The 16,005-nt window shown below is 37.5% G+C and overlaps 1 protein-coding gene across 1 annotated transcript in view; it reads right to left on the reverse strand.

Moving 5' to 3' along the window:
• The window catches only part of ODAD2 (outer dynein arm docking complex subunit 2), a 202,024-nt gene that overhangs the window by 79,402 nt on the left and 106,617 nt on the right, over positions 1–16,005 (reverse strand). Inside the window, exons 14-16 of the mRNA XM_089693823.1 lie at positions 15,514–15,624; positions 8,922–9,076; positions 7,368–7,610 (exon numbers count right to left, since the gene is read on the reverse strand). Of these exons, the coding sequence (XP_089549949.1) occupies positions 7,368–7,610; positions 8,922–9,076; positions 15,514–15,624 (509 nt within the window). The remainder of the gene's footprint in view (positions 1–7,367; positions 7,611–8,921; positions 9,077–15,513; positions 15,625–16,005) is intronic.

The raw sequence follows: 16,005 nt of genomic DNA on the forward strand, positions 1-16,005 counted from the left end.
TAGATGAACTCATCCTACACACAGCTGCTAGCACCCAAACCCTTTACCTCAAAAGATTAAATAGCATAAATAATGTACATATGGTGCAGCACTAAAAATAAATACACATAATGAAATGATACAATATTAATAAAAAACTATAAATTTCCAAAAAGTGACCCGAAATAAAGTGCAAAAATATATCAAGTGCAACTTTGTGAATATATAAGAAATTGGGTCACAAATTCAGACCCTATATGCCGTGCAAAAACAATAAAACAACCCAATCCCAAATTGGGATGATACACACCAAATTGTGCCAGCAAGGTGAATCCCATAAAAAGTGATAATCTTAAAGTGACAAGTGCCAAATCACAATATGCAAAGTGTATACACAGTACACACAGTGAAAAATACAGAGCCAATAGATATGTGTAGTTAACCAAACAACTATTAAATATGCAGTGAAAAAACAATTATAGTGAAAAACTGATCATAATAAAGCAGGAAATGTCCTTTTGAGTCCAATAATTGTGCTGTAGGAATCCTCCACACTAAAAAGACAGTGCTCCACTCTCAACAGGGAACTGGTGCCATGTGGTGTACACTCCAAAGAAATCCCAAAATGGCTGAAATGTCTGCTCACCTTCAATAAGTGACCCTACGGGTCATCACGCTTTTGGATCACACCAGGATCCTAGGGTATAGATCTCCTTACTGGCCGACCTCCATATATACAGGGTTCCAATTGTACTAAGTATATAATCCCCTTCCTGGATAGATAGGCAGGTGACCTTACTATCTCCAGCCTACTCACAGAAACTCTGCCCAGCTCTCAGTTAGAACATGCCCATAAAAGAAGAAAAAAATACTTCCATAGTGCAATATTGTCTAATGAAAGTAATCAGACCAAAAACGCCAGTAGATACACTCACATTTGTGCAGTATTAATAAGGCATTCCACCTCATACTAAGGGTGTATCCACATGTATCCTAGGTGTACCAAGATGGCTGCTGGTGTAATGACATCACCAAGTAGCGTATCGACGCGTTGCATCACGTGTCCCACGTGACTTTATCAGGATATATTCATCTTGGTTATACTGATGAAGTCACGTGGGAATATATGGAAAGGCTTCAGTTGTCCACAGCCTTCATGCTTACCCTTGGAGTAAACAAAGGTTTTCCTTTTCTATCTGATAGCGGTGAGCACTGTTACCTGAAAGACAATGACCTGAGGCTATAGGATTGCTATTCATTAAAAACTACGCTGGCATTAGGTTATATGAATAAAATGCTTATTGGAATTCTTAAAAATATAAAGGCAGTGGGCTCCATTCACAAAGTGGTATCCAAAGCTTTAAGAAATGTGGTAAAATATCGCTTAGTGTTTTTCAAAAGGTTTTTTGGCATTCACAAAAAATGCTTCTACCATACTGCATGTGATATTTTTCCAAAAGATGCTGTATTTATCTCATGAAACCATGCAGTATTTTATCTCATGCAATATCCAGTGCAGAATTAGAAACCCTGTCAGTTTGTATTGCTAATAAAGAGGTATCATGGTTTAAACCATAGAAATATGCCAACTAACTAAGTCTGGCCATACACTACACAATTTTCTTACAGTTTTCTGTCCAATTTCTGCCCAATTTCCTTTATATTTACCTTCAACTATGTAGTGTAAGGGCTTGCCTAATTGGATACAATTGAAAGTGTTGTTCATGTTTAACTTCATATTATATGGTTTTTGGTCAATCTAAAGCAAAAGTCTCAAGAAAATTCTATAATGTATGACCAGCCTTAGTCACTGCGGTCCCTACAGTATATGTATTAATACAAAAAAAATGGTGACTAGAATTCCAGCCAAAGGGAAGCTGCTTTCACAGGATACACGTGGTGTATCAACAACAACTAAGTTACATTAGGTAAATATAAAATATATTTCTAAATATCAAATATTGAATGAAAATAGTATAACATATCAACAATTAAAAAAAGACACCATAGTAGAAGAAGGGTATTTATATATATGTGTGTGATTTTTTGTACAATTTGTATTCAATATTGACATTTAGAAAGATATTTTACATTTCCGTAAAGTATAACTAAAGGAAAAAGTAGGTTTTTTTTTAGTTTTGGATAGGGTGGACAGAACACCTATTAGGCTTTTATTGCTTCTTGTGCCCACATTAGGGAGAGTTAAACTCTCTATTTGTCCTGTTTACCAACTTTACTGTTCAGATTAATTTATTAACACATGGACTGTTTATGGACTTTTCACATATGATTTGTTTGTTTATGAGGTATATGGTTATTGAACACTGCTTTTCTTGATTTGATTACCATTATCATTGAAAGCGAAATTAAAAGAAAATCCCAAATTTTGGGCTGTCTCCAGAAAATTAATAGAAATCATCCAATGGGGACACTAGTTCTGGTGACCTGGGGGATTCCCTTAATTTGCAGGGATTTACTCTCACTTCCTGTCTTGGCATTGGGACAGGAAGTGAAGGTAAAAATGCTAAAACGAAAGACAAAAATTATAGTCTAATATAAAGAAAAAGAGAAATGTTATGGTTGGTCAGCACTAAACACTAAGGAAATATCCAGTGACAAAAATTTCTAAGGACAGAACTTTACAAGCATAAGCAGTCCCTGAAACACTTTGCAGCGACACCTTTACATTTGTATTGGTAAATACTATTATTAGCTGTCTTACATAGTGGTAAGTTATATTTTGGGCATACTAGTCCTATTCAAATCTAAATCAACTCATCCTTTCCAGAGAGATTTTAATGAAATGTAAACATACGCTAGCATAAGGGCTCAGTCACAGTGTAACAAGCAAGCAACTTTCCAACACAAATATTTATTGGAGGACATTATTACTAGAAAAGGATGTGTGTGTTTTCTAAATAACATTTTTGAATGCAGTTTTCTTGCGGACTGTCAGTGATGTCCACGGCGCATTACGGGGAAGGAAAAGCATCTGTGATACTGATACAGCGTTAAAAATATGTAGCACAGTGCATCCTTTGTTGGGAACATATAATGTTTAACTTGTTTTCCATGTGCCGCCTGCTAACACGACGGCTTTAAATACTGCTTTATAATTACTTAAACACACTCTAATCAAACTATCTTCAGGAGGAGCTGAAGAATGAATTATCATCAGAGTGATCACGGCACCATCTGTCTTGTGTTTATACATCAATCAGAAAGAGGATCATAACTTTACTTCAGGCTCTGCAGAGATCTTTACACTGAGCAAGACTGAGCAATGGGCCAGACTAAACCTAATATCCCCTTACAAGTCTATCTTTGTGTGGGGACACTGTAAAGTTAAATCTTATGAAGATATGAAGTCAGCTTAAAAGACTTCAGTGCAAAATGAACAAGAGGATTTTATATGCTACTGAGAACATATAGACTTAACCTTTGCAAATTTTTTATGGACTTTTGTAAGGGTTTTTTTGTTAGGATCAACTGCGGGTTTAGGGGTCTGAGGATGCAGGTTTTAAATTGATTTATTTTTGTCTTTTAATTACACTTAATGAACATGTGTCTTTTTTTCAACCTGATTAACTATGCAACTATGTAAATATTAAAAGGCTATTAAGTGTTGATTACAGATTAGTATGTGTTTAAAAAAATGAACAAAAATCATACACAGATAAGTAATACCCTAAAGTCAACAGAATACATTTAAAAGTAAGGTTGTACAGTGGCAGGAGACACAATATATGGCCACAAGTTTGTGGACACCTAACCATCACTTCTATATGAGCTCATTGGACAAGCCATTCTAAAACCATGGACATCAATATGGAGTGGGTCTCCACTTTGCAGCTAAAGCAGCCTCCAGTCTTTTGCAAAGGCTTTTCACAAGATTTTGGAGTGTATCTGTAGAAATTTGTGCCCATTCAGTCAAAAAGCATTTGTGAGTTCCTGTCAGCTAAGTGAAATATTGCTCAGGCCTGTAAAATAAACCTGCAGTTTCATTCCAGGGTCTAAAAGAACATATGACAGCCCTCATGATTAATGAACTGATGTCTAGTGTCCTGTAGGACTCCCATTCCACGTTTCTCAAAATTTGGGAACCTTTTGATTGAGTATGCTTTCCCCTCATTACAACCGGCTAGTGCTGGCCACTTATGACTGCTGGTTCGGCAAGTCCATGAGCCCCCCCTCTCCTCCCCTTTTCCCCCCTCTCTCTCTATGTCCACTTTTCTTCCTGTCTTTTCTTCTTCTTATCCTTGGTGTCCCTTCAAGCCCCAATCTCCCTTTCCAATTTTATCTTTTGTTTTGTATTAGGTTGTACCACGGATGGAAAACCTGCCATTTGGCTTATATGGAACTACATTTTGGGTTTCTCCATTTGGGCTACCTGTTTACTTGATATATTCCTCTGCTTTGATTCCCATTGGCACCTTACTGTGGTTTGTATTACTGGATGCTCTTTCCTTAGCCTGGGTGTGGGCGATTTTGGTGCTCATTTGGTTTTGTTGGAAAAACCTAATAAAAAATATTGAACCAGAAAAAAGCATTTCTGAGGTCAGATACTAATGTTAGAAGAGAAGCCCTTGCTTGCAATCTACCTTCCAATGTATCTTAAAGGTGTTCAGTAGGGTTGAGACTCTGTAAAGACCATTCTAGTTCCTCCACACTAGAATTGACAAGCCATGTCTTTATACTACTGGCTTTTGGTAAAGGGGTCCAGTCATGCTGAGCCTTCCCAAAACTGTTGTCAGAGAACTTATTAATTTCAAGAGGTGTCTACACACATTTGACCATATACTGTGGGTTTGATAGTCAAGTGACCACAAACTTTTGGCCATGGGCAGCACAGTGACTAAACGGTTAGCACTTCCTCCTGGTAGTACTAGGGTTGCTGGTCTGAATAGTAACCATGGCACCACCTGCCTGGAGTTTGCAAGTTCTCCCTGTGCTTGCGTGGGTTTCCTCCCATACTCCAAAGACATGCTGGCAGGTTAATTGGCTCCTGTCTAAATTGACCCCAATATCTGTATGTGAGTTAAGGACCTTAGACTGTATGCCCCTTGAGGGTAGGGACTGATTTGATATGAATGTACAATATATGTATGTAAAGCGCTGTGTAAATTGATAGCGTTATATAAAAGCCTATAATTTCCACCACATTCACTAAGCTATGGGAAAATTATCATGCAAACTGAACAGCCTATTTACCTTTAATGAATATCCTCGGTATGTAGTTTTTAAGTTTACAAATCTGTATGCTCATCAAGTTTAAAGTCAAACTCAAGTTGGAACTAGTTGTTTAACCACCTGCTTCCCAAACCTATGCTGACACTTCTCTCTTACATGTAAAAATCATAATTGTTTTGCTCGAAAATTACTTACAACCCCAAAATGTTATAAATGGTTTTTTTTAAGCAGAGGCCGTAGAGAATAAAATGGTGAGTGTTGCATTTTTTTTAGTCACATGGTATTTGCACAGTGTTTTTTTTTAAATCAAATTGTTTGGAAAAAAACCACTTACCCATTTTTGGTAAAATATAAAAGATGACGTTATGGCAAGTAAATAGGTACCTAACATGTCACGCTTTAAAATTCTGTACACCTGTAGAACGGCACCAAACTACGGTACCTAAAAATCCACATTAGTGATTCTTTAAATGCCTTTACAGGTTACCAGTTTAGAGTTACATAGGAGGTCTGAGGCTATAATTATTGCTCTCACTCTGACTTACACCATGATACCTCACTTGTGTGGTGCGATTGCTGTTCGTATGGGTACTCCTTGTGCGCAAGCACGGGAGGATGGGTCACTTAAAATTTTTATTATTATATATTTTATTTTTTTTATTTTTACACTCTCATTATTTTTTTTTTTTAATTACTTTTATTGCTGTCACAAGGAATGTACACATCCCTTGTGACAACAATCATCAGGGAAAGGTCATCTTTACTGAGACATCTGGGGTCTATCAGACCCCAAGAGGTTTATTTACTAAAGCTGGAGAGTCCAAAATCAGACTCCCTTCTGCATAGAAACCAATCAGCTTCTAACCTCAGCTTGTTCAATGAAGGTTTGGCAATGAAACCTGGAAGCTGATTGGGTTCTATGCAGAAGGAAGTCTGATTTTGGACTCTCCAGCTTTAGTAAATAAACCCCCAAATGTCTCCTCTGCCCTTAACAGCATCCGATCAGACCAGAATTGGTCTGATCCAATGCTTGTACAAGCTAGTAATGGCTTGTAAACAAAAGACGAAGTACTGGTCACTTCCGGTTCCTAATACCACAGAGGTGACCAGGTACTATCTGGTCTCTGAAAACCTCTATGGTAAGCCGACACAACTGCCGGCTTCAGTGCCAAGCTCCCTGATCGCACAGGAGAGCCTGTAGAGGCACCAAAGGGTGATGGAAGTGGGTGGAATGACCCAGCGCCTAATTAGCCACTAGAATGGCTTTTACATACAAGGGAATCACTGGCCTTTAGCTGCAGGCATCATCCGATAGAACCACTACCAGAGGACGTACGGGTACAACCTATGGGAAGGAAGTGATTAAAATTAAGGTAGTAGAGTGGTAGAGATGTCTCTGAGAACACAGCTGACACCTTCCATAAAGTTTTGCCTAAACTGGCATCTTACATTGAGTGAGAAGATCAACAGCAAAGTTAAAGCCCAACTTAGAACTTATGCAAACTTTTTATTGCTGTCTGCGTCCCCATTGGGCAGATTTCCTCCTACTGGCAGTCCTGGTTACAGGGTGAATAACATGAAGTGATGAGAAATATATCCAATTGAAACAAAGACAGCAATACTTGATTTCATTATATTGAAGAAGAGTTAGAATGTATATTTTTCAGTTTAAAGCTAAACTCAAGCCAGATATAAAATACACAAATTGCATTTATTAATATGTAATGTATTCATGAATACATCATTAAATTAATAATTAGTGTAAGTACCTGAATTAGACTTGGCATCTGCCTTTTGCAATCCCCTTCAAAGCAATGTTCAGACTAGGGGAGGGAGAAGCACCACAAGGCACCAATTAGCTGCACTGTAGCGCTCATGTGCTAACAAGGAACATGCTGCAAAAAAGGAGAGAGCCGAGACACAGAGAGATGAGCTCATCAGTGTGTTGCTTCTCCTTTCACTGTCCATTCACAGGTAAGAGGAAGGACAAGATCTGGAAGTGTAACTTAACTGCAGAAGGGAAAAATCAGGTCTGTTGCCTTGTCAAACACTGTGCGGCAGATATTTTTAAATCTCAGGACTGGATGGACAGAAATACAAATCCTCTAGCAGCTAAAACAGCTCCCAGATATATAGTTTATCTGTATATTTAGACATTTGCTTAAAAGTTAAAACTTAAACCAAGTCTTGATACTCACGCCATATTATCTGGCTCTGATGCACACGCTCCTACAGCTTTGGTAACATTCACCAGCAATGCTTGATTAGTGCTGGTAAGTAAGTTGACCAGTGGATTGATGCCTCCACATTTACGGATAATGGCCCGGTTCGCTGGCTCCTGGGCACATTCTCCCAATGCACCAACAACATTAATAAGGACTTCTTCTGGCTGATCGGTCAGCAGGGTGACCAGGGTTTCAATGACTTTGAATTCTTGAAACCTTTGAAATAAATTCACAAAACAAATGTCAATGTTATATTTTTCTAGCATTAGTTTTTGAACAGTAACGTTTTGAAAAGCAGGCATTAAAAGTAAAATAGTTTTGTGTATAACAACCAGTTTAGCTATCAGGTTAGATCATTTAAAAAAAACATTTATTACTGGATGTTGTGGGTGACTGCACTTCGCAAACTGCTCTTTTATTCTCTAAAACTTCAGGATAAAAATCACCAATGTCAATCAAATTAGTACAGTAGGCAGAATAAATGTAGCATATATTTTCACAGCAACTAAAAGCAACTTCATCGAATGAAGGTAAGGGAATGGGGAGAGGACTGAATACTGGATCATCCTGCATTTTGTGTAATGGCTCTCAAGTTTTCTATAATCCCCAAATCAGTTTAGTTTCCTTCTACATAGCCAAAAATGTATGAAATATTTGTTTTCATTTTTCTTCTAAACATCAAATTCAACTAGATAAACGTGTCTTTATTGCTGAGTTTTATCTTTTTCTGGAGTTCCCTTTAAAATAAGTTGTTTATCCAGAGTAAACCTGTAGAGCTTCTATCGTAGCAAGGACAAGTGCTTTCTGGTGATTCAGGTTTCTCTATGTTCTTCAGACATAAAACATTAGAATATTGGCTCTTCAGGGAATGGACTCCTGTGTATATAGCCTTCCAACACCCAGAATAAAGAGTCATAAAAATAAGCACAGTATGATACTGTAAATCTTCAGGGCGTAAACTGATTTGTCTAAGTACGGATTACCTTTTTATCTGTAATATACCACGCCATCCATCAGCAGCGGCAGGCCAATTAGATGACATCTCTGCTAAGCTTTACAGCAGATGAAGTAGCAGACCATATATTTTCCTCAGCTAATGTGTAGGCTAGCAATAAGTTATGTGAAGATTTGACGACTGGAGATATTCGATTGTCCTGGCTCTTTCGCCAACAGCTGCTTATCACCGAGACTGATCTTTAAATGATTCCCTCTGAGATGGTTTGATGTATATAAGTGCTCCTGAAAGGTGCTTATTGTGTCAATCTGATCCTTGCCGTCTAGGCACTTGTTCCTCAAGCCAAAGACCTCATTTCGGCTCACTGCTACTTTCATTACTCACTGATCTTGTCCTCTTCTTCTGAACGAAATCCCTCACCCTGTCCCTGACCTTCTTTCAACTCTACCAGCTGGCCAGCAATGGCCCAAAACGGCTTTTAAATTGAACATTATCACTGTCTGGGATTTAGATAATGCAAAACACACATCGACTATGTTAGAAAAAAGACAAAATCAAAATGTTACTCATACTTTGTCACATTATCCCGGCTGATGGAACACTTCCAGATGGCACCAGTCACTGCCGCTAATAGCTCCTTATTGTCAAACTTGTTAAGTAGCATGGCTAACGGCTGCAGCCCTCCATATTGTCTCACCAGATCCCGGGTCTCCTCATCCTCCGCACACTGTACATCACAAACAAAGAGAAATTTGAGAAAGATTCCCCATCTCATACACAACATTCATTTTCCAGAAAACATGATCAGTTTTCGTGTTTGCGAATCAACTGCCTAAGTAATAAGATTCGCAGGCTTCAGTAATATGAATTGCCTTATGGAGTGGGAATTGGTGATTATGGCTTGCCTGTGGCTTCTGTAATACTGCCAATGCATCTCTGTTCATGTTATCCATTTCATAATACTTGGACATTTAATATGACATCAATTACAAAAAAATAGCTGCTGCCACTTGAATTATAAGAAACAAAGTGGATGACTTACACAAAGAAGAATGCTGGCAGGAATCATAATCATAAAAACTTATGTCATAAACAATACCCAGGCCGTAAGGAGGGTAAAGACTAAGGGAGCAAAGCAATAAAATAAACAGAGAGACCCAGACAAACACCGGGTACACTGAAACGCCTAGGAAAAAAAATAAGAGTGAAATTTTTGTCGTCACTTAAACCACAACATATGTAAGTTGCAAAATCAAATAAAACATAATGTGCGGACATCATTATGGGGTTCATTGGAGGAGACAAAATGAAAGAGTGGAATGCCAAATGAGGTGAAGAAAAAAAGTTTCATTTCAATAAACATTTTGGCTTGGACCTGAAATACTGGTATAACTAAAACCCCATTATATTTCACTGTGCTGCCTTTATCCTGCTTGTACATTTAGACAATCTCAAGTGTATTGAATTGGTGCTCAACTCTCTCGTTGGGGCACTAATATTAGCCCTGAGTAGGCTGATCTATGAAGTTAGATAATTACAGATGTTTTCCTTCCATCAAATAAAAACTGAATAAAGCAATATATTCCACTGCAGTTTTAATTCTTCTTTTTGAGACTTTAAAATATAAATTCAAGTGACTCTGTCAGGGGATCAATAACATTACTTAGATACCACACTGAAAAGAAAGCAACTTGATATGTACTTTTTTTGTTGGCTTGTTTGTTAAAACGTCACCCTAGAGCAGAGTTCCCACTACTGAACCGACTGCACTCTTCCGAGTGTGTGGAATAGCATGCCTCTGCTTGTTGCTGTGGTTCCTCCCATCAAACCCTACATCACTATTGTGTCCTGCTGTGACTAGGGGGTCAACAAAAATAACCACGGGGACAAAGGAGGAATAGATGTTCGAAAGGGATGACCTGGCAATGTTGTTTTCTCTCCTGCCCACCTTTTAATATTACTTCTTATACTATAGCAGGGATATTCCCACTCTGCATAACAGGGGGTAACTGAAAATCCAGAAGAGAAAGTGGTGCACTCTTGTCATGGCCAAGACAGATGTGTAGATCCTAGAATTTAAGTGCAGAGAATCAGCCACCAGAGAAACTGTTTGTGGTTGCAGGACCACTAACATATCAGTTATGGGTGGATTTTACTTTATTTTAGATCACAGGATAAGCCTTTGATATACAAGTAAGAACTAAACAAAACATATTACGGTATATCAACATTGTTAAAATGTATTTATGAATAAACCCTGGAACCACTGTTTTTAAAATTCATTCACAGAGGAACCATTGTCAATATCACTGAAACAGAGTGTGGCCTGGTTGATAGTTAGCATAAAGAATAAAAATAAAATCAACCTACGCAGTCAACCACTAACATACTGTAGTGCAATAAATACAATTAAACCAGGTTGCAGCTATAACGCCGTTACCGTAGACTCACAACACTCCCTTATATACACTATGTGCACAATTATTAGGCAAGTTGAATTTTTGTACATTAATTTCATTTTTGAACAGCTACAGTAAACCTCAAACCTGAATATTTAAGAAAGTAAAAGTGAGTTTTTGGCTTTCTTAGGAGAATATCTATGTGTGCACAATTATTGGGCAGCTATTAGTGCAGAATTATTATACAACTAAATGAAAAAGGAACATTTTGCTATCTCACTTGTTTATTTTCATATGTTAAATTGAGAATAATAAACAAAAAACTTTACAAATAAACATTTATGACATTTCAAAATAAAAAATCAGTGACCGATATAGCCACCCTTCTTTTCAATAACAATCATAAGCCTTCCATTCAGGGAGTCTGTCCATTTCTTGATCTGTTGATTATCAGCTTTTTGTGCATTAGCAACCACAGCCTCCCAGACACTGTTCAGAGAGGTGTACTGTTTTCCTTCACAGTAAATCTCCCATTTAAGAAGGACACACCAGTTCTCAGAAGGGTTTAGGTCAGGTGAGGAAGGGGGTCATTTCATTATTCTTTCATCTTTAAGGCCTTTACTGGCTATCCATGCAGTGTACTTCGATTCATGCAATGGAGCATTGTCCTGCATACATATCATGGTCTTCTTGAAAGATGCAGATTTTTCCTGTACCACTGCTTGAAGAAAGTGTCTTCTAAAAACTGGTAGTAGGTTTGGGAGTTGATTATGAGTCCATATTCAACTCAAAAAGGTCCAACTAGCTCATCTTTAATAATAATAACAGCCCATACCAGTACCCCACCTCCACCTTGCTGGCATCTGAGTTGAAGTGGAGCTCTGTGCCTGTTACTGATCCAGCCACAGGCCCATCCATCTGGTCCATCAAGAGTTACGCTCATCTCATCAGTTCATAAAACCTTTGAAAAATGTATCTTCAGATATTTCTTGGTCCAGTCTTGACTTTTCAACTTGTGTGTCTTGTTCAGTGGTGGTCGGGTTTCAGCCTTCCTTACCTTGGCCATGTCTCTGAGCACAGAACACTTTGTACTTCTGGGCACACCAGGTAGGTTGCAGTTCTGGAATATGACAGCACTGGAGGATAATGGGTTCCTGGTAGCTTGTGTTTGATTCTTCGGCTGTTAATTTGCATCATTTTTTTCCAACACGTTTCTTGTGACCCTGTTGACTATTTGCAACAAAACGTTTGATGGTTCTGTGATCACGCCCCAAAATCTTAGCAATTTCAAGAGTGCTGCATCACTCTAAAAAACTTTTTACAATTTTTGACTTTTCAGAGTCAGTTAAAAAAAATTTTGCCTGAGGAAAAGAAGCTGCCTAATAATTAAGTACATCTTGATATAGGGTGTTGATCTACTTAGGCCACACCCTACCTCATTACACAAATACACATCAACAGATATCATTAAATCCAATAAGCATTCAAGTTTATATAGCTTGGAGTTAAACCATATGCATAAAAATGATAATTTGCTCAAAATACTCACCTAATATTTGTGCACACAGAGTAGTCATCAGCATTCCATCAATAGTATAGCACAACCATCAATGCAATTGTGTATACTTGGATTTTTATTTATGGCATATATCGCCATTGATGGTTGTGCTACACTATTGATGCAATGCTGATGGTTAATAGCTGAGTCCTGCCAATTACACTGGCAGAGTCTACCCAAGGTCCCTGACAAGTTAAGTAGTACATCTGTCAATAATTAAAAAACAAATTGTTTCACTTAAACAGAATAATTTTAATACATTCTAAGCATCATCACAGTACAGTAGTGTTTCTTTCTCCATCATACATTGCATTTAGGCAGAAACAGATAGCATTTTCAAACAAATACCAAAAAGAACAGCAAGCGCTTATAGGTAGGAGCCGCTGGCACTTAAGGTAACAAGCCTAATAAGTTAAATGCAATAAAGATTTGTGCAGAGCTTGTAAAGTACATCAAAAAAGTTCTTTCATGTGCATAGAAATTCATATAACATAAAAATATGTATAAATATACAAAAAGTGTATAAATAATCTGCCACATAAAATATTAAATAAAGTGATAAACACACCATTGAGGTGAATGAAAAGTGCCTGTGCAGCTGTATATAACAGTTCAAATAGTACCCAAACGAGAAAAACATCCAAATAAAAAGTCTCCACTAATGGAGCTTCAAAGTACAGCAAACCAAACGTTAAATGTCCTCGGTGCCAGTCCTCAGGCAGTATGCACTGACCAGAAATCATTTGACATAGAGCCTAGCAAGGCACTCCAGCCACAAAGGCCCTCCATAGATCGCTTTTCAAAGTAAAAAGGATCGCTGTCTGAAGTTTATCCTGTTAAAGAATTGTTCACCTGTTCACCACACGGAGCCTGATACAGTATATAGTGTAGCATTTATTGCCAAAAGGGTCAAAACAATTAAAATCAGACCATAAAACCACGTGAAATAGAAAATACAAATGGGGCAGACTTACTAAGATGGCCGCTGATCTGGGGCATGGACATGGCAGCGTGACATCAGCACGTAAGGCCCCATCCAATGCATTTCGTGCACATGCACATCTTCAGGGGATACGCCTACTGCTGACGTCGTGCTCTTTCTCCTGAAATGGCCTGTGGATGCTGAGTGAATTAGCGCACAACATTTTGTTGTAGGCTAAAAAACATCAACATTTTGTTGCTAGCCAGAAAAAGTGCCATTTTACTGTGGGCCAAACAGAGGGCACGAAAATAGACCTAGTGACAATTCTAGTGCCATCATTCACTAATGTAAAGTTCAGAAAGTTAACCTCATTCCGAGTAAACTTTCTGGACTTAACATTTGTGAATGATGGCACTAGAATTGTCACTAAGATTTTTTTAAGTCCACTGACAAAAATAGTTACATTCAAGCTGACAGTTGCCACCATCCTCTTTGGCTCAAGAGTATACCGAAGGGCCAATTTGTGAGGATAAGGCAAAATTTTAACAACTTAAATGATTATTATGCTCAGTCTGGGGTTTTGAGGGACAGATTTTTGGAAAAAGGATAAAACAGTGTTTTTGGATAATGCTATAAAACAGGTAGTGAATATGGCTAGGGAAACCCAGTTAGCTGGATAGGATGCAATCTGAAATGGTTTGCCCTTTCATGACTAATTTTTCTATACAGAACACACAGGTCAGGAATATTATCAACAAACACTGGGGGATCTTGAGAAGATAGACTTGATTCGTCCTCATTGGAGGGGATGTATCAAGCGTAGGATGGTATCCATGCTGGAAACCAGGTAGATATACAAGATGCGTACTTTTTTCCCTTTAGGTTTGAATATTGACATTGACATTAACTGCTTTATAGATAATAGTTAGGGTCTACAGTATTATCCATTATTTTATCCAGTATTTTTCCATTTAGCTTCTTGTATTCTCTATTTAGATTTTCGTATGCTCCATTTAGCTTCTTGTATGCTCTTTTATTTTTATTTATTTCATTGTTCATATATTTTTTGAATGGATAATATAAGGATATATTTTTATATGTACTCCTACTGCACTCTCAGTATTACAATTTTATTAAAATTCTACTGTACTCTCTATATTAGGAGAATGTCTCTTATTCCTATTCTTTTTTTATTTTTATTTTCTGTTTTATTAGTTATATATATATTGCTTTGTTGATATAAGGTGTCTTAAATAGCCTGCTTTTTTTATTAACCATTTTTTATTGGTTTATTTAATATATATTAATTTTTTTGTTGCAATTTTCTTTTTTTTTTGCTTAATAGCTATGAATAAGCCTATGTGTGAGTTTTCAGGGCTATTGTGTGCATTATAGTACACACATGTGCTCTTTGGATGGGCTATTATGTGGGGTTTTATTGAAAAGGGTGAGCACTTTGTTCTGCCATGTAGCTTAATGGCAGATTGCATTTGGTTTTCAATTTTCTGGTGCTTCTCATTTGGCCCACAACAAAATGGTGCTCTCTGCTTGGCCCACAGTAAAATGGAAGTTTTTCTGGGTACAACAAAATGTTGATGCTTTTTAGCCTACAACAGAATGGCTCATGCTAGTTCATGCTGCATTCACAAGCTATTTAAGGAGGACGAGCAAACATCAGCAGTAGGCATATCACCTGAAGACGTGCGTGTGCATGGGGAGGGGCCTTACATGCTGACATCACGCTGCCATGTCTAGGTCCTGGATCAGCGGACATCTTAGTAAGTTCAGCCACATTTGTCTTTTGTATTACATGTGGGTTTATGATCTGATTTTAATTGTTTTGACCCATTCAGCAATAAGTACTACACTATATACAGTATTGTATCCCGTGCTCCATGTGGTGAACAATTCTCTAACAGGGTAAACTTCAAGCAGCAATCCCATTTACTCTAAAAAGCGATCTGTGGAGGTCCTTTTTTTCTCATTCGGACATTTATTTGAAGTGCTATATACAGCTGCACAGGCACTTTTCGTTCACTTTAGTGGTGTGTTTATCACTTAATTTATTAATTTTATGTTGAAGATTATTATATATTTTATATATATATATATATATATATATACACAAACACACACACACACATATTTATTTGTTATATGAATTTCTATGCACATGAAATAACTTTTTGATGCACTTTATTAGCGCTGCACAAATCTTTATTACAGATAGCATTTTAACCACAAAATTATAAACAGCAGAAAATATTGTAATAAAGAAGATGTACCTTAAAGATAGCACTAGCACAATGCATCTGTAGCTCTTGGTTTTCACTGTTCAAGTTTTTTACTAAATCTTCAATCATTTTTTCCGTCTTTATCGCAAGCCTGTAACTTGGCTGAAAAATAGGTAGGGAATGTGAAATACATAAATTGATTAACAAATAAAAAATACTCCTTCTTGGCTCATATATGCTCATATATGCAATTTTGTACTTTTGGGTATGACAGGAACACTATGGTGTTACTTTATAAAGGAGAGTGTAATCTCCTCGTCAAGCACAGGACATGCTATCATATTGTTCACTTAAAGGATATGTAAACCCTAAAAATTAAAGAAGTACAGCCAAAGCTCTTTTTACTGTACTTCTCCTGCAGTTCTTTTTGCACTCCTGTGACCCATTTTCAGCTGACAGCGGGGGACAGATGCGGATGCTGCATCCACATAGGTAAGTATAATTTTGGGGAAAAAAACTCCCAAACTTCCCCTTTAACTTCTC

Source organism: Staurois parvus, unplaced genomic scaffold (assembly GCF_062004578.1).
Source record: "Staurois parvus isolate SC_StPar_1 unplaced genomic scaffold, SC_StPar_1.0 ptg000636l, whole genome shotgun sequence".
NCBI lineage: Eukaryota > Metazoa > Chordata > Amphibia > Anura > Ranidae > Staurois > Staurois parvus.